The sequence below is a fragment of the Nasonia vitripennis genome (assembly GCF_009193385.2).
Source record: "Nasonia vitripennis strain AsymCx chromosome 2 unlocalized genomic scaffold, Nvit_psr_1.1 chr2_random0005, whole genome shotgun sequence".
In the NCBI taxonomy this organism is placed as follows: Eukaryota; Metazoa; Arthropoda; class Insecta; order Hymenoptera; family Pteromalidae; genus Nasonia; species Nasonia vitripennis.
The window spans coordinates 1,467,497-1,495,440 of record NW_022279612.1 but is presented as its reverse complement, the minus strand read 5'-3'; the positions used below and the strand labels follow the sequence as shown (position 1 = coordinate 1,495,440).

Sequence of the window (27,944 nt, the reverse complement as noted above, 5' to 3'; positions counted from 1 at the left end):
TTATGTTAACAACAGATCTTTATCGTGTTATGTGCAGTGAAATAAGTATCTATGTGACTGTGTGATCTGTTTTTAGAGTGGAATCAATGTTGTAATTTCCATGTCTCCTACTGGTAGCTATGTGACATTGCTATCAGAGGACAGAGATAATTTAAGTACTAGATTCGTTCAATATTGGAGATTAGACAGTTCAGTTCTGCTCGGAACTGTCCGAAGCGCATGCTGCAGTATGTCTATATTTAGTGAACTAGACTGTCCAGTTCATATCCAATCTCAATAATCGAACAAACCGCATTTATGTCACGCCTATCCGTGGCATAGTAGTCCTTTATTGCAACGTGCATATCACCATCCCTACGCTCGGGTGCTAACCTCACGATGCAAAAAAAGACTGAGAATGCCATGGATAGGCGAGTCAGCGGATTTATGCTAGTCAGTGCTATAACATATCGTACGATACACGCGTCATAAGTCGATCTTCACAGCGTTAGCGCACTGGCACAGCGTTAAGCGCACTCGCTAAAGCGAAATAAAATGCAATGTACTTTACAATAAAACATGAAAATGTCAGAAATAATTCATTGTATATTAAATTTCTTACTTTTTATTACTTGCTATATATTGTGTGGTGCATGCTTACTTTTTCTGTATTAAAAAATTATCATTAGTTGTGGTGCAAAAAAACAAATTATATAAAGCAAAACAAAATTATTACATTAAATAAAAAAAAAAATGCTGGCACAAATATTATACAAACAACATCAATGACAGATTATGGAAACCGCTTTATGTCAATTATGTCTATCACATGCTCTATCTCATACGCTTTTTTATAACTTTCTACATTTATTGTAGTCCACGCTGATTTTTATTATACTCCTATATTATTGGAAGTTTTTCTACAAGAAAATGTGTGTATATTTACATATATCCAACAGAAATATACAAAATTATAAGACTTTATCAAGAAAAAAATGTATGATATATGCTAAAGTGAGTTGTAGACGCTTTGAAAAACCTCTTCAACAGAGTTGAAAAGAGTACAAAATGGAAATAGAATAATAGTTTTTTTAGTTATGCAAAATTTTTGTAAGTCAAAATTTTTTTTATTATACCGCATGTGCAGTATAAAAATTATATATTTATAAAAAAAAATATTTTACAAAAAAATAAAATGTGCAAAAAACTACAGTCATGACCGTTGCGTCTCTAATAATTGACAAGAAAGCACCGTTCTGATTGTGTTCACATTCTATCGCTTTTTAAAAGTGGGACGTCATCTATCGGTTAATTTTTGTTATGATAGATGGCGCCATTATATAATTCCACCTGTCACGTGACACAATCAGTAGACCCCACAATTCGCAATTTCTGGCTACGACATCCCCTTAAAAAAGATATTAAAAAAAACTAAATCCTATTTATTTTTTCATTTTTTTGCGGTAGTATAATTTTATTGTTTTTGCCACATATCTATCATGAAGTAATTGTCATTCCGGAATGATTTACTAGTTCTGGTAAATTTTTACAAAATTGTTTATTTAATTGTTTTAATATAGTGTAGATTTATTATTCTACTAATTTTCCGGAGTTCGGTCCTTTTTTTTTCGTTTTGATTTTTTCTAACAAATCAAAACATTTTTCACGTGTCTAACCAACGACAATCATACGTTTCTGTAGTATATATCAATTAACGTTATTTTTAAGTTCTATTGTTTTTCATGCAACTTCATATTATTGATTGTAAATAATAACTGTCATTCTAAATAAACCTATCTTCGAGTAAGCATCTTGGCAGTTTACTCTATACATACACAATATTTTGGTGTCAGAATTGGTTTCGAAAATACGCCAATTGCTTAATTTTCTATATTCTACTACAATAACACGATGAGAGAAATAGTGAAAAGTGCATAATTTCATCACGAAATCAACATAACTATGTTGGACGTAGAGGAACCTTCTACTGCACTGATTGCTGCTGTGACAAAGGCGTTCGCAAATGCGCTAAGGAATGCTATTCCACTAGTTACCACTTTTGTTATAAACCAGCCTGAATCTACTTCTCAAGTTCCATCTAAATCTCCTCTGTTCAAGTATCAAGCATATCCGTCCGACGGAACAACAGTTGACGATCATTTCAAGAAATTCGAGTGGGCATTACAACTGAGTAAAATTTCGGAATAAGAATACGGTAATTTCGCTCGAGTATATATAGGTGCAGAATTTAATAATGCTCTGAAAATTCTTGTTGCTCCTGATACACTAAAAAGTCGTACGTATCAAAAAATTCGCACTGTTTTAATTGCACATTTTGACGTCGAGAAAAATAAATATGCAAAAAGTGTCAGTTACTGACAAATTGTACAGCTACAAAATGAATCCATTGCTAATTTCTCACTATGATTAAAGCAAAGAGCTACATTCTGCGAATACGACACATTTTTCGACAGGTTGCTAATTAAGCAGTTCCTACATGGTCTCACCGAAAGTAATATGCGCGACAAAATAATCGCCAAGAAACCTACTACATTCAAGGATGCTTACGAAATAGCACGTACATTGAAGCCAACTCGTTAAACAGCGGATGAGGTTACCTCTACTTCTAATAAGATACATGTACTACCTTATTCAACGACGCATAATCGGAATGCTTCGCATACATCGCGCGGTGCTTCTCGAAAGCAAGATCATGGCGAACAACAAGGTCAGTACGCTTGTTACGGATGCGGAGAACGTCACAAATGCAGTGAGTGTCTATTTCGTACTTCTGAGTGTCATAAATGCAAAAATGTGGGCACTTAGCGAAAGTTTGTAGAGCTTCATCTTCGCTTTCTACTTCTCAAATACAAAGTTCTGAAGAGCCTGTATAACAAATATACACATTAAATGTTTCAAAGCAGTCGAAAAAATCCACGTTATTGATTCTTGTGGTAGGAAAATGCTTCAAGTGCTCATTAAAGGCCACAAATTAAATATGGAGTTAGATTCTGGTGCACCGTATGGTTTCATAGGTAGCGATATACTTCGTAACCTCAAACCCAGTTTTCAATTGCAGCCAACTTCTAAGAAATTCATGAGTTACTGGCAACATCACCTAAACTGCATCCGTACTTGCTCTGTTAATGTCGAATTTGGTTCTACATCTCGTCAACTTCCAGTCTACGTTATTCAAGGCTCTTACAATCCCTTATTTGACCGTGAATGAATCGCACAATTCAGTCACGAAATTGATTGGACCCAACTGTTTTCTTCAATCAAGGTTGATGCACTTTCTACTCTTCCACCTTCGTTAACTCATGATCATCAAGCACAGCTGGATCAACTTTTGACAAGGTACGCTGAAATTTTCAGTGAAACAGCTGGATAACTTACTGGACCTCTAGTTAAGGTACATTCTAAACTTGGAACTTCTCCTGTTTTTGCTCGTGCTCAAGATATAGCATATACGTTGCGTGACAAATATTCTAAAGCAGTTGACGCTAAACTTGCGTCTGGATTTTACCAAAAATTGATTTTTCCGAGTAGGTTTCGCCTACACACGTCGTTATTAAAAAAAATGGTGATATTCGTATAACTGGCAATTATGAACCTACGTTGAATCCACGTATAATAATAGATGAATGTCATATTCCAAAACCTAGTGACATTTTCAACAAAATAAAAGGAGCTAAAATTGATGCACATCTTGATATTACAGATGCTTATACTCATCTTCCTGCTGACTACGAGTACAGCCATGCTTTGACCCTCAATACTACACATGGGTTGGTTCGTCCTACACGAGCTGTTTACGGCGCAGCTTATGTTCCTGCAGTTTGGCAACGTTGATTAAAATAAATCTTACAAGGTCTAAAAATTTTTGACAACATCATTGTATGGGCTGAAACTTTCGAAGAATTGTTGATTATTCTGAAAACGTGTTTGATCCGTCTTCTTGGAAATGATGTTCGTCTCAATCGACGTAAATGTGATTTTGCTACAAATTCTGTAAAATTTTTGGGCGATAAACGTGATGCACCTAAACCTTCTACACCTCAAGAATTAGAATTGTTTATTGGTAAAGCTACGTACTACAATTTATTCATTCCTGACTTAGCTACAAAAAGCTGTAAGAAACATGTCTCGACCACTTCGAGACATATTTCTTACATCATTTTTTCAATGGTCACCAACTGCTAATAAAGTATACGAGGAGCTCAAAAATATTCTTATTTCTCCTTAAGTCTTGATGCCGTACGACCCATCCTTACCTCTCATACTCGCCACCGATGCAAGCAAAGTAGGACTCGGAACTGTTTTATTATATAAACTTAGCAACGAAATGGAAAGGCCAATTGCTTATGCAAGCCGTACATTCATTGCTACTAAACAAAGCTATCCTCAAATCGACAAAGAAGCAATAGCTATTGTATGGGCTTGTCAAACATTTTTCAATTATTTTTACGCTCGTCATTTTACACTGTTTACAGACCACAAGACATTGACACAGATTTTTCATCCTGAAAAATCATTTCCTATTCTTTGTATCAGTCGAATGGCTAATTATGCTAATTACTTAGCTTATTTCAACTACGATATTAAGTTCAAGCCAACTAAAGCTAATGCAAGTGCAGATTATTGTTCAAGTGTTCCACTCCCTTCAACGGTTCACGCTATTCATGAAATCGCTCTTAGAAAAAGAGAAGAAATTACAGAACTTCATTCTTTCGACACATTTATTATCAACCAGATCAATTAGTTTCCTGTACGAGCAGAGAAGATTCTAACCTAGGTAAAATTATTTAACTACTTGCAGCTGGTCAAGATCTATCTCGCCATGGATACAAAGCGCCTGAGTCTTCTCATGGTCTATCTTCAAATTGCTTAATTTTTGAACATCGAGTTGTGATCTCGTCTCCATTGCCTCTTTGTCAAGCAATTTTAAACGACATTCATTCGGCGCATTTGGGCATTGTCAAAATGAAAGGTTACACACGATCTTTTGTTTACTGGCCAGGAATTGATGCAGATATTGAACTTATTGCTAAATCCTATGCTGAGTGTGCCAAGTATGCTCATGCTCCTCCTAAATTCAACACAAATCATTGGGAATATACTAAAGGCCCATGGGAAGGTATTCATATAGACTACGCTGGACCAGTAGCTGGTAAGTTGCTTCTAGTTAACACTGATGCTTATACTAAATGGCTTGAAGTCAAGGTCACAAGTTCCAGTACTAGCACTGCTACAATCGATATTCTCGATCAGTAATTCGCTACTTATGGTGTACCTAGCATTGTTGTTTCAGATAGTGGCTGTCAATTTATTTCTGATGAGTTTGAAACATTTCTCAAGATAAGTGAAGTCAAATCTTACAAACTTACTGCTCCTTATCACCCTTCGACAAATGGTCAAGCAGAAAAATGTGTGAGTAGTGTGATAAAATGGATACAACACAAGGTTCTTTGCAATGGAACTTGCATGAGTTCTTGAGACAATATAGAAAAGCTCCTCATTCAACTACTGGTCAACCACCGGCTTTATTAATTTTAAAGCGAAACATTCGCAAACGTTGAGATTTCTATGACTACAATGGAAGCTCAATACTCAACATCTCACGCGTCTCTTCCACCTACTGTAAATGATTTATTCCAAAATCTATCTACCTCTGTAACTTTTCAAGAAGAATTTCCGTTTCAAACTCAAGATCAACATACTGTACGTTTACCTCAAGAACCGTCATGTTTCATTTCAAACACACCGCCGATTCAACGATCATCTCGGATACGCAAATCACGAACTATTAACTTTCCACCATGATGATTTAAGAAATCTTTATAAAGGAGAGAGGAAATGTAGTTTATTTTAATTAACGTTCTTTTTAAGTTCTATTGTTTTTCATGACACTTCATATTATTGATTGTAAATAAAACTATCAATCTAAATAAACCTATCTTTGAGTAAACATGTTTGCAGTTTACTCTATACATACACAATAGTTTCATTTCACTTTTGGTGTTGCAATCCTTGTTTGTTATGGCTGTGCAAATGCGCGACTTACCATTCACTCTATATGCATGAAAACGGGTTTTTACAGGCACTTATCAAAAAAAGTATAGAGTGTAACAAGTGTAGAGGGCAATTTCTACCTCGGGTGAGATTTGAGCACTTGTATCCATCTCGGGTGCCTGCAGCGCCCTTGACTCTAACTCGTGCTCAAATCTCACCCTTGTTAGAAATAGCCTGCCCCCCCCCCCCCAAGTTGCACAATATACTATTTCATTCAAAAAGATATTTAATTTTCAAGTTTACTCGGTCATACATTTTTTATCTACTTAGGATGTCTCGAGTGACTTGGACTATGATTCCGAAGTAGAAAAAGAAGAGCTGGAGCAATTCTGTGTCATCAAATATCCGTGTCACAGAATTCCCGGCTTTAGCATATACGTCAACAAACTGTGCCTCATTTGTGTTCAGCCTCCGACGGCTCCGGCCCATAAGTTTGTAGATCTCCTCATGGTGTTTTGGTAAGTAGTCTATTTTTGTTACATTTCTTTTTTATTTATTTTCAAATTTCTTTTAATCATTTTTAAATCCTTTTTTGTATAGCTTTCGTACCGCTCTACTGTCCCACAAGAGCTCGAGATAGGGACTTGGGAGAGCTGCCACGAGGAGTGTGAAATTTACCGGAGGCTGGAGAGATGTGCCCCGAGTGCCGCAACTCTAGGTAGTCTTCTCCCGCTCTGGTTCAGTTGGTAGGACAGAAGGTAAGTGTTATTTTTCTTTTTTGTTTATTAAGGGGACGGATACGGATCACCTTAAATTGTCAAAAAATGAAAAATCCAATTTTTTTTTTATATTTTTCCTAAATTGTTTAAAAAATTAATTAAACTGAAGTGTGCAGAGTGGTGTGTGAGATAAGGAAGTTGTAGGGAACGAAGTAGAGGGGTAAGAGGAAAGGAGAAGACGGGAGAAAGTAGAGAAAGGGTCCAGAAGAGCAAAGGATAAAAAATTCGGGAAGAAGCGCGTATGAGTATAGAGATAGAAGAGCAGAAAAGTGAGCGTCAGTGAGGAGAGGTTAGGAAGGAGAGTGAGAGAGATAGAGATAGTGGAAAAGGAACGATGAACCTGACGAGCACTGAGGTTCGGGAAATAATTCACGGAACGGAACACGGGATCAGAATAGGGGAACAGGGATTTAGAACGCCGCAACCAAGTATATTGAAATCGTTAGAAGAGGCAGAAATTTCAAAAAGTGCGGGTACACCGAGAGGAGGAAAAAGGGGAGGAGGTAGAGGAGGAGTTATAATTGGGAATACTCTGAAACAGAGAAGACTAGAGGACAGTCTGAAATCAAAAGAAGACACAGGGTTAAAAAGAAAAGATAGTAAGTCCGGAGGATTACGTCGAGAAGATTAAGAAAGAAAGAACAGGAGAAGACTTAGAAAAAAGAAACGCGTTTGCAAGAGGAGGAAACGCGAAAAGACCACCCCATAACAAAGAAAAAATGGGAGAATAGATATTCGGGACACTAAAGAATACAATGGATATGATTGTATCCTACAAAAGGTAGAGGACTAATGAGTAAGAAAATGGATAAGGAAAAAGAAGAGAGGGAGAAATTGATAGAGAACTGGGAACAAAGATACATAGGATTCGAGGAAAAGATGAACAGAAAAGTAGAGGAAGGGCTAAAACGGATAGAGGAAAAATTGAAGGAAGAAGTAGAAGAAAGGAAAAGAAATAGAATAGAATGTAAGGAGGCGAGACAAAGGGAGGAAGAAGAAAGGTAGATGGAGAAGAAAGAATGGGAGACAAGCTTCGAGAAGGAAAGAAAAGAAAGGAAAGAGGAAGAGGACAAGAGAGGGAGAAAAAAGGGGAGCAGAGGAACTTAAAGATAATTAATTGGAATATAGCGGGAATAAAGTGAGTAGATTAGAGGACCTGGGGCTATCTAAGAGGGTTTTATATAATCTGTCTGCCGGAAACATGGGTGGAAGATAAGGAAGGAAATTTCTGGGAAAAGAAATTAGGAGGTTACGAATTCAAATTTAGAAACGCAAAAAAGTTGGAAAAAGAGGGAGAGTGAAAGGGGCAATATTGATGGTGGTAAGACTAGGAGAGAAAGTAGAGAGTATAGAGTGGATAGAAGAAAAGACAAACGAATTCATAGAAGCAAGAATATTAGGAAGGACAGATACATGGTGTATAGGTACGGCTTACATGAGAGAGGAAAAGCAAGAAAAATTTAAGAAGATAGAAGGGACGCTATAGGTGAGAAACTGATATGGTGCGGAGACATGAACGCAAGAGCGGGATATGAAGGAGGAGGAGTTGACGAGAAAGAAAACGAAGAGAAAAGGGAATCGAAAGATGAAAAGAAAAACAGAGAAGGGGAAGAACTACGTAAAAAGATAAGAGCGATAGGACTAAGTACACTGAAAAAAAACACAGTCGTTTCTGCTGTAAAGTCCGGTAGTTTTAACCGTTCTGCCACTGTAACGACTGTTCAGTAAGAACAACGGTGTGCCACTGGTAGTTTTGGCGAGTCGTGACTCGTAAAATTGGTCACTTACGCGGGACACCAGAAAAACGACCAAACTGATTCTTTAAAATTGCTGAACTCTACGGTAATTTTGGCGAGTCATCGTGCAATGACGGATTACTGGTGCGAGTTCAGTTAAAATGGCCGTGTTTTTTTCGGTGTATATTGAATGGAAATACCGAAGGTGACGAAACAGGAGAATACACGTACATAGGAGGGGCAGGATGCTCAGTGATAGCTTATGTGATTGCAAATGAGGAAGGAAAAAGAGGGATGAGTAAAATAAATATTGTTTACAGGTTGGAATCAGACCACAATGCAATAGAAATAGAACTAGATAAAACGATCTGGAGAAACGAAGAAGAGGAGGAGAAAAATACATAAAGAGCTATATGTCAATTGGTCAATTCCGAGAAGAACTAAGTAAAGGGGAAGAGAAAACAATGGACAGAACTGAAAAGAAAACTAGAAAAAACAATCAGAAAGAAAAATGGAAGCGGCAGAAAAAGAAAGAAAAGTACGTGGTGGGGTGAAAATTGCAGACTCAAGAAAGCAGAGGTAAGGAAGTTAGGCAAGGCGATTAAGAAGGGAGCAGAATGATAAGAATACGTCAGAGCGAAAAGAGAGTGGGGAATCTTAGTAGAAAAGAAAAAGGAGTCGGAAATAGAAAAAAGAATAAAAGAAGCGGGAGAAGACACAACCGGGAGAAAATTCTGGGAAGTGGTAAAATGCAGGAGAAGAAAAAGAAGAACAAGATGCAGCAGTATGATAAAGAAAGAGGAATGATTAACTCACTTCAAAGAGCAACTAGGAGAAGAGGCAGAGAAAGAGGTGGGAGCAAGTATCCAAGGGGAGGAGGAGGAAGGAGAAAGAGCGAAAGAAGAAGAAAATATAACCGAATACAAGGTGAGAAAGGCAATTAGTAAAATGAAAAAGGGGAAAGCGCCAGGAGCAGACAGTCTACAAAATGAGGTATGGATACGGGGGGTAGATCAGGTAATAGGGGACTAAAATATTGAATAACATATGGAAAGGGGGAAAAGTACCAGAAGAATGGAAAACGGGAGTAATAGCCCCGCTTTTCAAGAAAGGGAAGAAGGAGGAAGCAAAGAACTACAGAGGGATAACTCTCATGGACACGGGGTACAAATTATACGCAAAAATAATGAGGGAAAAGGTGGAAAGGGAATTAGAGGAAAGAGAGTTACTTGACGACACACAAATGAGATTCAGAAAAGGGAGAGGTACGGCAGACGCTATTTTTATTTTGAGCAAGCCAATAGAAAACGAATTAGATAATAAAGGAGGTAAAAATAAGGCGGTAAAGTATACGCGTTTTTTGCAGATATGAGAGCCGCTTTTAACAAGATAAATAGAAGAGAGGTGTGGGAAATGATCGATAAACTAGGGCTAGGAGTCAGAATAAGGAATAGAGTAAAAGAAGTGTATAAAGGGACAAAGAGCGAAATCAGAATAGGATAGGAAAAGATAGGAGGGTTTAAGCTACACAAAGAGATTAGGCAAGGGTGCCCGCTAAGCCCGACACTCTTCAATATAGTAATGGCAGACACAGAAAAAGAATTGAGTAAAGTACAAGAAGGAGGGATAGTTTTAGGAGAAAAAAAATTCTAATCAATTTCATACGCGGATGACGTAGTGATGGTGGCGAACATCGCGACAGGGCTAAAGCAGATGCTAAAGAAATTCGAAAGGATAATAGAAAGGAAAGGGCTAGAATTAAACACGGAAAAGTCAAAGATAATGGTATTCAAAAACGGGGGAAGGGGGAAAAAGGAGGACAGTTTTTCCTGGGAAAAGAAGGAGATAGAGGTAGTAAAAAATGTCGAATACCTAGGATACACGCTCAAGGAAAATGGGAAGGAAGAGGCACAAATAAAGAAATTAAAGGAAAAAGCAAGCACGGTAATGAGCTCTATGTGGAGATTAGCGGAAGAACTCTTCAGAGATAATTGAGAACTAAGGATGAGCTTATTCGACACGATGGTAAAAAGTGTAATGAAATATGGTGCAGAGGTGTGGGGATGGAAATGGAAGGAAGAACTGGAGAAGATACGAAGAAAATATATGAAATGGGTAATGAAACTGGACAGAATCACGCCGGATAATGTACTACAGCTAGAGACAAAGAGGCACAAGCTCGAAACAAGGACGAGGAGAAGAGCAATAAAATATGAGGTGAAGCTTAGTAAGGCTAAAGAAGGCACCTTGTAGAGGGAATGCTGGAGAACACTAGAAAAAGAAGAGGAAAAAGAGAGGAGAAGAGGAAAGAGACGCAGTTCTAGAGAAGAGAAGCTAAACAAAAGAGGCTGTCAGAATACCACAGAAGACTGAGAGCAGGGAAGCAGGTATGGTCGGAGCTAGAAAGAATAGAGAATGACATACAATGGCAGAAATGGGAAAGTGAAATGAGAGAGTCTAGACAGGCGAGAGACGTAAAAGAACTAATAAAACCACAGGGCGAGACATCAGAATATCTGAGGAGAAAAGGAAACACAGGGAAAAAAGGACTGACTATGACGGCAAGATTCAGAATGGGCAACGAAGCAAGAGGCTACATATACTGGTTGTAGGAGGAAGAAAGAATATGCAGGTTATGTAGAGAAGAGGAAGAGACTTCCGATTATATGTTTACGAGATGCAACAAAACAGGTAGCAGAGAGAGCAACTGGAAAAACATCCTAAACGGGGAAGGAAAAACCTGGAGAAGCTATAGAGAGTAATACGGGTAAGAAAGGAAAAGGACAAGGAAGAAGAAAGTTAAAAGAACATTTTGGGCAAATAGAGAAAAGAGCAAACGAATGAGCGTAAAGAGCAATCAAAAGAAAACTAGAGCAATAGAGAAGAAGAGACAAAATCAGACAAGAAAACATAGAAAAAATCCAGACGAAGGAACGATTAGAGCGCAGGGACATTTACAGAGCAGGGGAGACGTCAGGAACAGCGGATGAAACAAAAGTCACTAGATATGGACAAGAAAACGATATAGGCGGAAAGAGGAACGTGGACAGGGGGAAGGGAAACGGAACAATACAGAAAAGAAAAACACGTGGTGAGTCACAGAAGGAAAGAAAGATGAGAGAACTGAGAGAGGAGGTGGAAGGATGGAAGATAAAGGCGAGGTTTGAGAGAGGAAAAAGAGAAGCCTTGGAAAAAAGATGCAGGATGTGAGAGAGGACGTGGAGCTTCTAAAGGAGAAGATGAAAAACATGCAGAAGGAGAAATAGATGAGATGAGAGAAGGGTTCGCAGGTAAGAAGAATAGAGTGGAGTCGATAAAGAAAATGCAAGAGATGAGAAGAGGGAGAAGAGTTTTAGAAAGAGGAGAAGAAAGAATACTGAGAAAGAAAAGGGCTGATGCGGCTATATACAGGAAAGGGGACAACAGGTGCAAGGTGTGGGTGAGAGGCTTGATTGTGCACTTGAACAATTGGACGAAGGAGGATTCGATAAGAGACTGGCTAAGGAATATCATGGAGAAAGTGGAATGGGAGATGAAAGATACAAGGACGGAGGACACGAAAAAGGTAATTTTTAAGAGAAGGGAAGATATGGAGATTCTATAGAAGAAAAGGGCGGAAATAAGAGAAGGAGGCAAAATCAGACTGGAGCAGTGGCTGTCCTTCGACGCACATACCAGGACTCGAAAGCAGAATAGGAAGGAGTGCGCACACTCACACAAAAACAGATATACACAAAAATAACCCTCAAACAACAGGACACTCACACTACACAACACAGTACTAGGTTAGAAAGATAAAGTAAGAATATGTAAATAATGGGAAATAATATTGTAAACACTAAAATAAGTGTAGCAATAAATATTATTATTATTATTATTATTTAAAAAAGTTGTCTGGATATTAACATAAAATTTATTACTTTTTAGTGTTAAACAATTATTATTGATTATTTTTAGAAAACTATTTTAAATAATATTTTTTTATAAAACCCCAGATTCATCTGAAAACTATATGTGTTTGAAGCATATCTATTAGTATAAAAGTGTCCTTTGTAGCCCAAATCTTAAGTAAGTCTGCGGTAGCTGAAAAATAGAAATTCTGAATTTTGGCCTTCGAAGAAATGTCATACCTGATAATATGGCACATATAAACATTGTTTTATCTTTTTTACATTCTACCTGAATATATTTAGTAGTTTAATTAATTTTTCAAACAATTTAGGAAATATATAAACAAAAAATTGGATTTTTCATTTTTTGACAATTTAAGGTGTATCCGTCCCCTTAATAGTTTAATTAATAATTTAATATTTAAGTTGTTTAAGGATCTTTTTAACCCTTTGTAGGAATCTGTTGGATCTTTTCACTTTAGATTAAAATTCCAGTAAAGTTCCAACCTCTCTGTCCTTGCCACCAATTCCTGATCTTGATCACCCGGATTAAGAAAAATTTAATTGAAAAAATGTTATACGTAAATATAATTTATCATTAAAAGTTATTCTATAATTATTACTTTAACATTACAAAGTGTCGAAAAGCGGATTTCTACGCAATTCCTAGATCCCGTCATCAGTGTCTCCGAATATACATAATATAATTGTTCTCAAATAACATCTTTACTCCTTGTCGGGTTTTTAGCTGGAACGGCATATAAAATATATGTCGCCAGTCGTGGGTTTCCCGCGAGATCCGGCTCAATATCGATATTGAGAAATTCTATTCGGTTTCTACTAGGAACCCGGCAACGATTTTACCAATGACCTTTCTCTATCACGCAGAGTTGAGTAAAAACAAATAAATATAATAGCACACGTGGCGCTACGGCTTTATCCCTCTTCATAAATTAAAATCCTTAAAAATCCCGCAAGGCAAACTTTCTGAACCGGCGGCGTAATTTAATTAAAATGAGTCCAGCAGAAACATTAACGAGTATTCATTTATATGCATATCCTTATCTATCTCTGGTACTTCTGTGTGCGTCCTGTAGTTGGGTTTTACATATCTAATTAATGCGAAAGAGTAAAAACGCCATTGTAATAATTGTAATTTATTACTTGACTTACCATTCTTATCTTCAAAAGTTAATAAATAGCTTTCAGGGTCGATAGTAAGAACATAACTATAAGCTGATACTTTCGAACATTCAGTCTCGTGTGTTAACGGAATTTCTAGGAATACTGATTTTGTCTTCTTTTGATTGTTTTCTGTAATTGAGTCAGAAAAATAATTATATTCAATCGTCTAAATTAATACAATAAACAGAAATAAAAAAATGTAACAATTATCATCCGGCTTGCAATTTTCTTAACTGGTTTGATTCGAGATCATCAAGATCCAATATTATGATGCGTCACCGTCACTTTAACGACCTTGAATCAGTAAATTTGTTTTCATAACACGTGCATTGAAAACGCACTTTTTCTCCACACTTGCACCTAAAAATATTATATACACCAAGGGAGGAAAATTGGACATCTCATATCTCGTGTTTGCCGTTTTACACGAGATACCGACTGTTCAAGTTTTTCCTTCCTAGGCCCGTTATCTACTATTCGCCTACGAAAAAGTGGAGCAAAAGTGTAGTTTTTCAAGCCTGAGTCAAAAGGCCATTTTAGTGTTTTTGTGTGTATATATACGTATAAACATACCCACACATATATATATAAATATATCTGAGGCAATAGTGCTTTTCTCTAGGAGTGAAAGTAAGTACTTTCGCCCCCAGGGAAAAACACTATCGCCTCAAATATTTGATTTTCGTGTGCGTGTGTGTGTGTGTATGTGTGTAACACATCTCATACATGTACGTATATACCATCGGCCCGTGTGACATCGAACAAAATTCAGATTTACAACGAAATTCTACTATGAGATACTGGACGACTCTGCATTTTTAGGCAGACTAAAAAGAGCGTTATCGATGCACTGATTATAAAAAGCACGGTGCACAACAAGGGGCGGATTGGCTTTTTCAGACTCGGATGATGGTTGAGCACTTGTATCTGTCTCGAGCGCCTACAGCGCCCTCGACTCCCACTCGTGCTCAATCATCATCCTCGCTTGAAAAAGCTAACTTTCGTCTTTAGTTGTGTAATGGACTATTAATATCTTCTCTTCAACGTATTTTCGCCTTCATTTTTCTCCAATTCTCCTTTGACGTGTAACTTATCTTTAGGGGCTAGGACCTTTATATTGTGATGCTTAACACATTTTGGGACCTTCTAAATTTTGGACTTTAAAAAATTGTGTTCCTTAATATTTTTGGTCGTTATACATTTCAGGCCTTACTGATTTTGAACGTTACAAATTTTTGCTCATACAAATTTTGGGCCTTGCTGCATTCGTGCTTTGCAAATTATGGTCCTGAAAAATTTTGAGCTTTAAAAATTTTGGGCTTTAAAATTATCAGTCAACACAATTATTTAAAATTCAGCATATCTACTTGTATACACTAGACTTGGCACAGTGCGCTGCGCGCACTGTAGTAGACTATAATTTCATTAACTTGATTGATATCTTTAATATTTGTTTTCTATCACGGAAATATATCAAACTTTACAATATGATTCATTTCGCGCTCATATAAATTTCAAAATTGCTGCGATTTCGTCGCCAACTTCCTTTTAAAATTTTAAGGTTATGTCTCGAGAATAGAATAGTCTCGAGAGTAGAATGTCTCTAGAATATTATAAATACACAAATTATAATTTGATATGTATTATAGTATTATATTAGATTTTTAATATTAGAATCAATTTTAGAAATCAAAAACAAATCAAAAAATTCTAACGATACTTTTGATGCATGCGCACTACATGAGCCAATCATATTGACGCATTCTTGGCTTCACTTCATCCGGTCATGACGTTTTTATATAGGGACTTTTGACGCATGCGCACTACATGAGCCAATCATATTCACGCATTCTTGGATTCACTTCATCCGGTCATGACTTTTTTATATAGGGATACTAACATGTGGATCGTCTTCTGCTGTAAGAGTACATATTAATAACTTGTGATTCGTAGTTCAAAAGCTTTTAGAGAATTCTTATCTTCGAAAATTGATAACCACATCCCAATGCATATAAAAATCCCTTAAAAATGTTGTTAAATTTTTTAAATAACTTCTGAACTACACATGAAAAGGTATTAATATGTTTTTATTTTTGGAAATGCCGAGAGCTGATAAATCAGTTAAAATAAAATCAAATATGTAATTATTTTAATTGTCTGATTTGGAACTTTGGTTTTAATCACCAATAGGAAGCTAAACGTAAAATTGTTATCTCTTGTATTCGAAGCTATAATGAATGTTCAAATAGGTAAATTTTAAGTTTAGTTTTGTTAGACAAAACGTTTTGCACTATTGGTATGGTAATATAAATAATGTCTATTAATTTTTTCAGTCAGATAACATAAGTTAATGAAACAAAAGTTGATGATTTGGTCCGCTCAAGTGAAATGAAGTGTAGTGTATGCGTATCATATAAACTTTGTGCAAATAGTAAAGTAGGACTGTATCAAATATAACAAATCAAAGTGTTAATAAAATTGAACTGATTTATTAGTTGGTGATTATGCCAACCTTCAAACCTAACATTAGAGTATCTCTACATGTGCCAAAATTTTTAGCAAACTCTGTGCAGAAACTCTCAGCAGAATCGAATTTTTCTGGGCCGAATCTGGGCAAAACTATATGAGCATCCATTCTTAAAAGTCCGGCATATGGAGATCACGGCTTACCTTCACCGTCAGTGACTTTCCCGATACACGCTCTGTGTGTGTGTGTGTGTGTGTGTGAGAGAGAGAGAAAGAGAGAGAGAGAGAGAGAGAGAGAGAGGACGCGAGCACGCTGTCAGTACGAGAGAAAGCAAGAGAGTAGAGGTTAAAACGAAGTAGCTGAGGAAGAAGACGAGCGGGCGAGAGTTGGACGAGGAGACGAGGAAGCTGAGGAAGAAGACGAACGGGAGAGAGTTGATCGAGGAGACGAGAGGAGAGGTAGTAGTGTGCGAGTCGAGAGAGAGAGAGCTTTATTCGCACTAAGGCAAAACAATAAATACATGTTGTTTGTTTGTTAATGTTTAACGGTTATTTAACTGTGTTAGAAATACTATATAAATGTTTTACAAAAAGGTTCATGGTTTTATTAATATTGAATAGGGATCATTTACAACGTTGTTAAAACGCTAAGAAAACATTTCTCAAGCCAACATTCACAAGCTACATGTATTTAAAACATTTTAATTTTTGCCTAAACTATATATATATATATATATATATATATATATATATATATATATATATGTTTTACATGTTGTACCTTATTCCCAGAAAAAAATTTAGCGCGATTCCTTCACTTGACTTCGAGTTATAGTTGGTCAAAGTTGAGATTTCAAGCAATTTTCACATTTTTGCCTATTTTTAATGATTTGTAGCTCATAAGGGATCCATTTTTGACTAAAACTATCAAAATATGTTTGTTGCGAAATTTTCTGAATTTTTTTATTAAAAATACTTTTAAAGCCCTATATATATATATATATATTGCATTTTAAACCTTAAAATTTGAAAATCTTAATGTTTGATCCGGAAAAAGTACCTTTATATAGTAAAAAAGTACCGTAATAAATAAACTTAAAAATAAATAAATAAACCGCACTTTCAAGAAAGAAACTTCCACGTTTACTCAAGATAATCATTGAGCATGGGACGAGTGCCTCAACAAGATAGCGTTCTCCCTCAACACCGCAGTGCATGAATCTACACGGGCTTTGCCTGCGATGATGAATTTCGGCTGGCAGCCGAAAGTGCAGGCTTCTTTTAGAGGAAAAGAAGATCAAGAGGCTACACAGTAGGAGGCTGTGGGAGCGTAGCAAAACCGCCTCGCCAAGCTGTCAGCTCTGCACGAGCGTGCAAAGGCCCTGTCCGGCGAGTCGCAAGATCGTCAGGCGGCATTTTTCGATGCCCGCCGACTAGCACTAATTTTTAAGGTTGGTGACGTCGCCAAGAGGAGACAGGCATCGTTGTCTGCGGCGGAAGGCATCACGGAAAAATTGGCTTTTCTGTACATAGGCCCATATACGATTACGGTCCAAGTCGGCTTGAATACATTCGAGCTAACCGATAATAATAATGGAAGAGTGGAAAATCTAGTGTCCGCCAAAGAAATGAAGATCTTTTATGACAAAGACGACGAAAAGGGGGACGACGATGAGTCTCAATCACTGGGGGATGCTTGCGAAGTGAAGGCGATGAGCGACCCGCCAGAAGCGTGTAACTCGAGTCTGAGCTCAAGCCGACGGACGTAGTGGTGGAAGGGAAGCGTGAGCGCGAGCAACGGCCCGGTAAATATGAGTCGACATACGCAGTGGCGGAGAGAAGTAGCGGACCCGTAAACGAAGCGACCCCGAAACCCTCTCGGAAAATTGTAACGGCGAATTAGCAGGATGGAAAGCGTAAGTCCGGCCAATCGAAGGGCTCGACTACAGAAAATCGGCCGAAACAGCCAAAGCCGACGGTGTTATCATCTCGAAAGACGTGAACAAGGCGTCGCATCGAGCGATTGACATCATCATAATATATTAATCGACATCATTATATCACATTGACATGGGCTCACCACGAGGAAGAAGGCGCGTGGATAAGCGCATTTGGTAAAGCATAGCAGCTGTAGATAGGTATGCCCGGTTCCATTCGGTAGTCGATCAGTTCCTATATTAGGATCATGTATTGACACAATTTAATTCCAATTCTTGGAGTTAGCAACAGTTAATAATTTTTTATAATCAATTATTATTATGGGTTCATTGATCTTAGTTTTTATCTTAAAAGTAACAACTATCGGATAGTGATCAGTTAAATAATTTATTAGTTTATATGTAGCCGTTTGTAGGTTATGTGTTTTAATGTAAATATTATCAATACATGATCCTTTACAGTTACCATTAGATGTCCTAGTAATGCCAACAAAACCCGGCGTATATCCCTTGTCCAGGTAGTTACAGAGGAATTCCTGGGTCATTGTATCTAACTCTAATAAATTAATATTAAAATCACCTATTATTAGATGATTTTTTAGTTTTCTCTTTTTACACATACATTTGTTTAATTGTGATATATGTTAATTTTTAGGTATTTTATGAGACCTATATGTCACAGAAATATCCATCTTATTATTATTGCTCAATTAGATATGAATATTTAGCAATTTTATTCTACCGCATTTAACGACTTCAAAGTCATGTTCAATATTCGTGTCTACAAAAAACTATAACACCATCATTTTTATTTAATTGGCTCTCATTATAATAGCTTATATATCTATCCAAATCATACATTTTGTGATTTTCTTGTATAAACGTTTCAGTACATATCAAAATAGATGGTTTATTTGTTAGACTCTCCAGGATTTTTAATTTATCAAAATTAGCGGACATACTACGTATATTGACGAGCATTCTGAAGTTATTTTTGTTGTTTAGTGTTACTTAGAAAATGCCCGATTTTTTTGCATTTATTACACAAAACTTGAAGTATTTTATAAATCAAAAACTATTTAAAGTTAGGTACATATGATAAAAATATACATTCCTATTGAAAAACATTTTTAAGATTTGGTTCAGGTAGATTGAAAGCTGTGAGAATAATTTAAAAAAAAATGGACGTAATTAATGTATTTCTTTTTTATTTTTTTTATTTTTGACATATATTCTGACACATATATGTATACTATATGAGTGGTTCTCTGTGAAATCGAAGATGAAAATTTAAATTTATGCCCAAACAGTATATATATGTTCTATATGTTGTACTTGAATTCCCAAAAAAATTCAGCGCGATTCTTTCACTTGGCTTCGAGTTTTAGCTGGTCAAAATTGAGGTTTCAAGCAATTTTTGCCTATTTTCAATGATTTGGAGCTTATAAGGGATGCATTTTTAACTAAAACTACCTAGGTACTTTTTTTTGTGAAATTTTCTGAATTTTTTATGTTAAGGCTACCTTATTTGCATTTCAAACCTTAAAATATGAAAATCTGAATGTTCGATCAGGACTCCGACAACCTCAATACAGTAAAATGATGCCTTTTTATAGTAAAAAAGAAGCTGTAAAGTTCCAGAATAGGCCTGACCTTCTACTAGAAGTTATGTAGAAACCAACATGATATAATGGATAAGTAATTTTACATGCAAATTTGACACTTATATCCTAGAATAACCGATACGCGAACTCCCCTCATAATAGTAAGGTGCCAAATTTATTTTGGGCTTGATCCTGCATGTATACGCTGAATGCGGTCACATCCAAAAATCGCTAAAAACGATTATTTGACTCTAACTCGAATTCTATGCATTCTACAAAAAAAAGTTAAAGAGAAAAATTGTAGATCTCGAGGAAATACAACTTTTTCCCATCGACACTTAAGCGTGAAAATGCTTGTAATTCGAGTAAACAGGCCAAAATCGATTTTTTCATAGCAATAAACTAGTATTTATCATAAAACTTTGAGGCTATACATTTTACATGAAAACGTTAAACGTAAAAGTTGTAGGCATTTTTAAAACACAACTTTGTACTGTGACAAACATTTTTTTAAAGAGCTTATACATACACAACAACCCTAGAAACGATTATTGGTACATATAATTAAATAACAATTTCGGTGTGACACCCCCTATCTGGCCCAAAAGCTTTAATTAATTGTCTGAAGCCCGAAGCGCGAGCATCAGACAACATCGAAGCGAGCGCGCAGCACGAGCATCAGGTAATATCAACGACAGCTAAAGCGCGGTGTCAGCGGTAGTGCCTTACACGCAAAACGCGAAGCGTTATGTACGCCTTGCATCGCAAAGCGCTAGTTAAAATTATATGTTTGTGAATATAAAATGACGAATGCTTTATGTATTCATGCATATCATTAGATGTAATCAGTAGATTCGGTCCAGGTGAAATGGATGTTGCAATTAAATATTTGTGCGGATATAATCTTTTTTTTTTAATTTTTTGTTTGTGAATATGAAATGACAAATGCTTTATGTATTCATGCATATCATAAGATGTAATCAGTAGATTCGATCCAGATGGAAGGGATGTTGCAATTAAATATTTGTGCGGATATAATCTTTTTTTTTAATTTTTTGTTTGTGAATATGAAACGGTCCGCAAAGTGTTAGTGCGCGACCGTGAAAGATTCGTGACCCAAGGTTAGTAATCAGGAGATAAGCACAATCGAAGAATGACAATCGACTTAGATCCACCCCGCATATGTTAGTTGAGTAAACAAAAGACTTCCCTATCCTCTGAAGTGGGAGGCCCGCTAGAGAAGAGCTGCTCTTGCGTTAAAGGGGATGAGTAGGGGATATCCACTACTCATGCCCTGCACACTTATGTAAGCCACGCAGCTTCAGGATGATTTGTGAAGTACTACCATCTCACCACGAGCATGTGACCAGATAGCTCCACCTAAAAACAAAGTACTACCATCCTGATCCGATGGAACACCTGAAGAGGGGGAAAGGAGTTGATGATAATATTTAATTAATGTGTTGAGCCATAGTTATGTTATGTTCATGAATGATAATCGTTTATTTTCTTGATTTATATTCACATGTGATACTGGATCTCAGAACCTACAGAAGAAGGGAGTGGACTGCACACATACTCTTTAAAAGGCTGGGGCTCATAGACTACTGGGTATGGATGAGACTGGAGCAAGAAGCGAAAACTACCCTTCGCAACTTACTCAGTTGAGAGCCAGATCATTAATGCTCGCTGCTGGCTTCGAGGCTCCTTATATACCTGTGTCGCTCCCTCTCTGCTGTGTTATATGCTCGCACGCCATCTACCAGTGCATAGGTAGACTATTTACATTTGGCTACTAGCGCCACTCGGTCGGTAACTTGCCTTCATCGGGCAAGTCATCTGTTTCTGCTCTTTTATCTCCCAGGTGGGGCCTGCCGTTTCAATATAAAATGACGAATGCTTTACGTATTCATACATATCATTAAATGTAATCTGCAGATTTGGTCGAGATCAAATGGTTGCTGCTAATAATTTTATTGACATCGAACAAACTGTACACATAAAACCTCTACACAAACATATTTTCCTACAGGGAAAAATTGTACACGGATATTTTCTATTCCGATATTTTCTACACCGATTTTTTTATCATTTTATTACACTGCAAAACTATACACAATCACATAACCTATTGTCAGATAAATTTTACAACAATAGGTTATACTCTTGTGTAGAATTTCGCAGTGTAGTAAAATAATTTAAAAAATACGTTTAAAGAATATTCGTGTAGAAAATATTTGTGTAGAATTTTGTCGTGTAGGAAAATACGTTTGTGTGAAGTATTCATGTGTTAGGTTAGTTCGGTGTCATTTTATTGTGCAGATATAATCTTTCTTTCAAAGCTATGTGTTTGTGAATATAAGTTGACGCACATGAATATCACAAGATGTAATCTGCAGATTTAATATTGATGGAAGGGATGCTGCGAATAATTATTTCTGCAGATATGCTTCTCTTTTCAAAGCTATGTGTTTGTGAATATGAAATGATAAAAATCGTTATGTAATCAATTTTTTTTATATAAAGAGCACTTACACGAGTTTATCAGTATGGGAAGATGAATTAATATTAAACAATACAAATTTTGTTAAATAAACCGTAACTTATAATCAAATAAATGTTTTAAACAAACATTGCAATAAATTAATGTATTATATATGTTTACTATAATATTTAAATATATGTTATACAAATTTATAGTTATATATATTCCCGCGAGCCGTGCGACTGCACACCCCAAGTTGATGTGAATTTTCAATATTTTAACGTTTTCATCAATTATCTATAGTCATCCATATTGATAAATCTCAAACCCCTAAAAGCTGACAATGGATGGTGCAAAAGGTAAGAAAAATTAAAAATCAGTGGAGATCCCCCTTAAGGTTAATACAAAAAGTGTGAAAAAGTTTATCTATGTAATGAAAGGTCATTTTGTATAAACATTATTAAAAGTATGCGTAAATATACATAGTGACAAGTACAATAATCTAAAGTTACAGTGCAAGTGTTAATATAGTAAGAGTAAAAACAATTCATATTTTCTCAAGTTTTGAGGTTATGCAGAGGGAATAAAATGTCAAATATATATATATATATATATAGTTAATTTGACTGAAAAAGTTGGTTTGAACAAGTATGATGTGTAATATAAGGTCACTTCTTATGAACATCAGGTCCTGCGCACGGACGGAAAGTTAAGTTTTGGTGAATTAGGCTTCGCTACTAGGAACACTTTTTTCAATTGGGTATTTAGAATGTCTAACTACTGTAAATTTGTTCAAAAATTAATTTACTACAAAAAAGCTAGAGTACTTTTATGAAAAAACCTTTTTGTAAAAAAATGACAGAAATAATTAGAAAAAAAAAAACTTTTTGGTCAAATCCAATAGGCGTTCGCCCTGGGTATAAGAGGTTTCTTCGAAACTCTTTATACGGGGCGAGTGCCTAGAAAACGTTAAAACGAAACTTTATCAAATTTACCTTATTTTTAGATAGAAGCATTTTACTGGAAATTTTATTCATAAGGTTGTCAGTTACGTAAGTTTGGATTGATTAAACCATTTTTAATAATTTGTTTTTACTAAAGGATGTTATTTTAGCTTTTGAATGCAAATCTTCAAATTACAGTAGATTTATATCTTTTAAAATTATAGAGTTTCAAAAAGAGATTTTCTCTTAAAAAAACTCATTACACAAATTGTTCGAGAGGCTTTTATTTCAATATGAAAGAAGGCTACTTACCAAGATTAAGCAAAATCCATGATCCGCAGAATATGATCTTCCCTTGTGAGCAGTCGCTGTCAAAACTTATTAATATTATGCCATTTATGTTGTATTGGATCTAGAGACTCGCATTATTGTACAGGCATTTGTATAATTATTTAGAAATAAGTTTCTGTAATTTATCAAATTCTTACTTCACTGTTGGATTTTTATTTCGAAATTTATAAAAATTTTTTCACTTAGCGAGTCAATAATGTTATTAGGGTTGTTATAAATGATCTACTAATTTTCGTTAACAATATTTTTCGTTTTCAGTATATAATTATAAAATGTAACAAAATGGGATTCCAGTGATAAAAGGCGATGAACACATCGCCCCTTACCAAGAATAGAGGACTTCATGCAAAGAACACAATGGAAAGTCAATTACTACCTCACACAGTTTTTGACGGGACACGAATGCTTTCAGGCGTATATACACAGATTTAAAACAAAGCACCTTTTAAACTGCCCAGTCTGTTTGTACGTTGACAAAGATACGGTGCATGTCTTCTGTGACTTCCTGATACCAAATGGAGCAAGAAGAACTTAAGTGTTATATTTAGACCAGAGTGACACATGAGTCAATGATGATAGCTATGATGACGTCGGGGGATAATTGGTACGCAGTGAACAACTACATAAGGGCCATTTTCAAGAAGGTTATAAATGACGAAAAGAAAAGAAGGGGAAGACAAGGCGAAACAGCCAAGTAAAATGTTGCTACACGAATACCATTAAGTCGTAAATACGAAACACTCCTCTCACCGATACAGAGGAACGTAGGTCACAGAGTTGACCTCTCACTCCCTTGCCCGATATAGAGGAACGTAGGAGCTAGGGTTGAGTAACTCTGAGTGCTCCTCAGACCGATGTTGAGAAAAGTAGGTTAACTGAGTTAAGCCCAGACTTCCTTACCCGATGCAGAGGAACGTAGGTGTCGGGGGTTGGGTCTGTCCAAAGGATGACCAGACGATACTGCACGAAGCAGAATGAAAAAAAAAAACGCAATCGATCCTGAACCCCTAATCACCTTGGTGGGTGGGGATCCGGTGTCGGAGGGCCACTTGCGCAGAGCTTGCTCTGCCTACGCCACATAAAAAAAAAACACCTATACACCTATACGGGGTATTGGGATGCCCCGTATGTAGCGCGTCCCCTGGGTGGCGGATAGGGAAATGCTCATCGGCGCGTAGAGGTCTCCTTAACGTTTCGGAGGGAAGAGCAGAAATAAAATATGCTCTGTAGACTAAACAGGCTAGAGAAAGGGGCCCTGAACAATCAACCAAATCTGGATAGTAAGTTTACAACAACACTGCCGACGCTGGCTCCATGGATTTTGGGGGGAAAGGGGGCGAACTCACAAGCAGACAAGCAGTGAAAATGGTCCAACAAACCGGTGCCGAATCAAGAACCTGGCGAGAGCAAGGGGTCTTTAAAATAAAGGTCTTCGATACATCAGCAACCAATATAGTTGATATAGTGGAAGCACTACAAAGGGAATTTCAAAGTAATAAAGCGCTTTTAGTAGCGGAAACGGCAGTAAAATTTGTGCGACGGATATATGGTGATACACATACTGCGGTCATTACAATGCCAGCCGCGATAGCCGATAGCAATAATTAAACAGGTGATAGCAAAGCAGAAAATCCAGATAGGATGGGAAGTCTGCAGAATCTGAGAGGTACAACGAGGGACGACGTGGCCACTAAGATGTTATAAATGTCTAGGTTTTAGGCATATTGCTAAAGAGTGCACAGCAACACAAGATCGAAGTAACTGTTACTACAAATGTGGAAGTAAGAAATATAAAACAAAAGCCAATTGAACTGCGTACTCTGTCAGGAAAGAGGCGCAGAAGGGAAACTTGACCATGCAGCTGGTAGCTACACATGCTTAGTTTACAGAAGTTAAAGAAGCAGAGACAATGAAGATAGTTTAACTGAATCTAGATCACTGTGAGACAACACAGGACTTATTTAGTACGTCCGTGAGACAGAGGTAAACATAGTCACTACATGTGAGCAGTACAGAGATTTGGACGAGCCATAATGAGAAACGAACAGCACTGGCAGAGCGGCGATCTGGGCAAGTGAAAACGCTGCTCTCCAGGAAAAAATGAAGACTTGTGAGGAAGGTTTGGTCCGCGCAAAGGTAGCAGGTATACACGTATACAGCTTCTATGCATCTTTTAATGCACCGATCGAATAGTTTGAGCGACAGCAAGATCGACTTCTGCAGCATGTTGCGAGAAGAAATCCAGTAATTATCGCAGGCAATTTTAAAGCCAGGGCCGTAGAATGGATCAGTCAAAGGACTAACCAAACAAAATGGGTGCTCTTGGAAGCATTTGGTCTCCTAGACCTGGTGTTAGTTAACCAGGGTAGCACTTACACCTTCAGAATAGAATACACAAGATCTATTGTAGACCTAACCTTTGTTAGTAGCTGTTTTATGGGCTTAATTGACACGTGGACCGTGAGTAAACACTACACAAATAGCTATGACTAAGCCATAATAATGTGAGGTAAAAATATCAAAGCAGAGAATCAGCCCGAGTACAAGGACCAATGGAGTCGGTTGGAAAAAGAAAGATTATGATGAGAAGATGTTTCTGCTAGCATTAGAAGAAATGCAACTGCTCAGATCTGCAAACAGCAAGACTGAACAGATGACAGATAGTATCACCCGAGCCTGTAACGCGGCCATGTTAAAAAGAGTGCACAACTGTAGACGACCACTAGTATACTGGTGGGGCAAAGCGGTTAAAAGTGCACGTAGCGAATGCCACCGGATCAGAAGACGAGAACAATAGGCGAGAAACAAGTACTATAAAACTGGAAAAGGCCAGGAAATAGTAGATGCCTGCGGAAAAGAAATGAAGGACGCTAAAAGGAGTCAAATAGAAAATTCTGCGAAAACAAGCGATCATGCCTTAAGGAATTACAGGACAAAGTTGAGCAGGACCCTTGACGCCGACCAAACAGTAATGAAAAAGATTAAAGGAAGCTCTGTGCTCCCTTATTACAGCGGATAGTGACCACACTGTTTCCCAGGCAACCGGAAAAACCCAGTGTCATTGAAAGGGGTGTGAACGAAGAAGCTATTCCAACATTCACGATTGAGGAACTGTTAGCCACCTGCAGAATGGTAGGAAACAACAAGGCCCCAAGGCTAGATGGCATTCCCAATATTGCATTGAAGCATGCCATTCAAGTCCACCCAGAGGTCTTTGTAGACTTGTACAATTCATGTTTAGAAAAGGGTATACACCCCAGGAATCTACAACCACACAGACCGCTCTACATGTTGGATACCTCGGGCAAGATTCTGGAACGCATAATCTGCGTCAGGATGGACCATTTTATAAAAGAAAAACGTGAATTGGCAAAATACCAATATTCCTCTAGCATATATCATTCAACCCTGGGCGCAGTTAGCCTAGTGATTGACACTGCGCAAACAGCTATAGAGGGGGAAAAGGTTGAAAGGAAAAAAGCAGTACTGCGCCATAGTTACATTTGACGTCAAATAATACATTGTGCATCAAGGGGAGAAAACAGGCTATTATAAGCGAGGGTGAGGTGTTCAGCACGAGTCGGAGTCGAGGGCGCCGAAGGTGACAGTTATAACTTGATCAATACACTGTATAAGTTCTACAAAAGTCATGATTGTTATAAATAATACTTACTGCGTAAATATCAAGTTATTTCCTGAGAAAAAACTCAATTATTGAAAAATAAAGTTTTTGTTTCCTACCTAGGGAAGCTTTGCATTTTACAGACCAAATTAATTAAAGAAAGAAGGCAATAATCATATCCAAAATTTGGATCCGGACGGATTTTCTTGTTATCTTAATTTTTATTTTTATATGAATTTATCGATCTCTGCAAGTTAAATATACTTCTTAAATCTTTGCTTGTAGCTGCTCATTAGCTTTATTCGATGTATTTTTGTCAATATTTTTTCGAAAACTTAAGGTTAAATCTTACACCAAAGTACATGAGTTACGATTTTTACTCCAATATTTTTTAATTGATATCGTTTTGTAAATTAAGTTTTATTAATGATACATTTAAACAATTGGAAGCTCACGTAATCAATATAGCGGCACAAAGGATGAAAATATGTATAGATTAATAGATGTATAAACGCATATAAATTTGAATACATAACATACATAACTCCTTTTATTTTCTCCAAAATAATAATACAGATAACTGAGAAAGACTAATAAAAATAGATTCATAGTGACTAAATTGATGTACTTAAATGCCCGCTCTTTAGGTTAGATCTTAATCCTTCGAGCCGCCATGCATATTGAAAAACTCGTTTTAAAAACTGCTTAAACATATAAATTCTAATTTTAATGTATCATATTAACGCCTAGAGACCTATCAGCAAAAAATTGATATATAACAAATTCTTATCCTATTTTCTAATGTGTATAAGTATTTATATGTATATAGCAAAACCATGTCTGTTCCATTTAACCCATTAAAAACCAGGCAAAACCTGGCAGAGATATCGAGAAACGAACTGTGCCATCCTTTGCATAACCAAAAAAAAATACCCGTGTTTTTTCTTTTGTCGA

The 27,944-nt window shown here is 36.7% G+C and overlaps 1 protein-coding gene across 6 annotated transcripts in view; it reads right to left on the bottom strand.

The window, feature by feature from the left end:
* LOC107981980 (histone-arginine methyltransferase CARMER) overlaps nt 1-27,944 on the bottom strand; it is a 325,591-nt gene that overhangs the window by 270,315 nt on the left and 27,332 nt on the right. For 5 of the 6 annotated variants that reach the window (XM_031925137.2, XM_031925142.2, XM_031925140.2 and 2 more), the window contains exon 2: nt 13,570-13,710. The exons of the other annotated variant lie outside the window; for it this stretch is intronic. In XM_031925137.2, the coding sequence (XP_031780997.1) occupies nt 13,570-13,710 (141 nt within the window). The remainder of the gene's footprint in view (nt 1-13,569; nt 13,711-27,944) is intronic. 6 annotated transcript variants of the gene reach the window in all.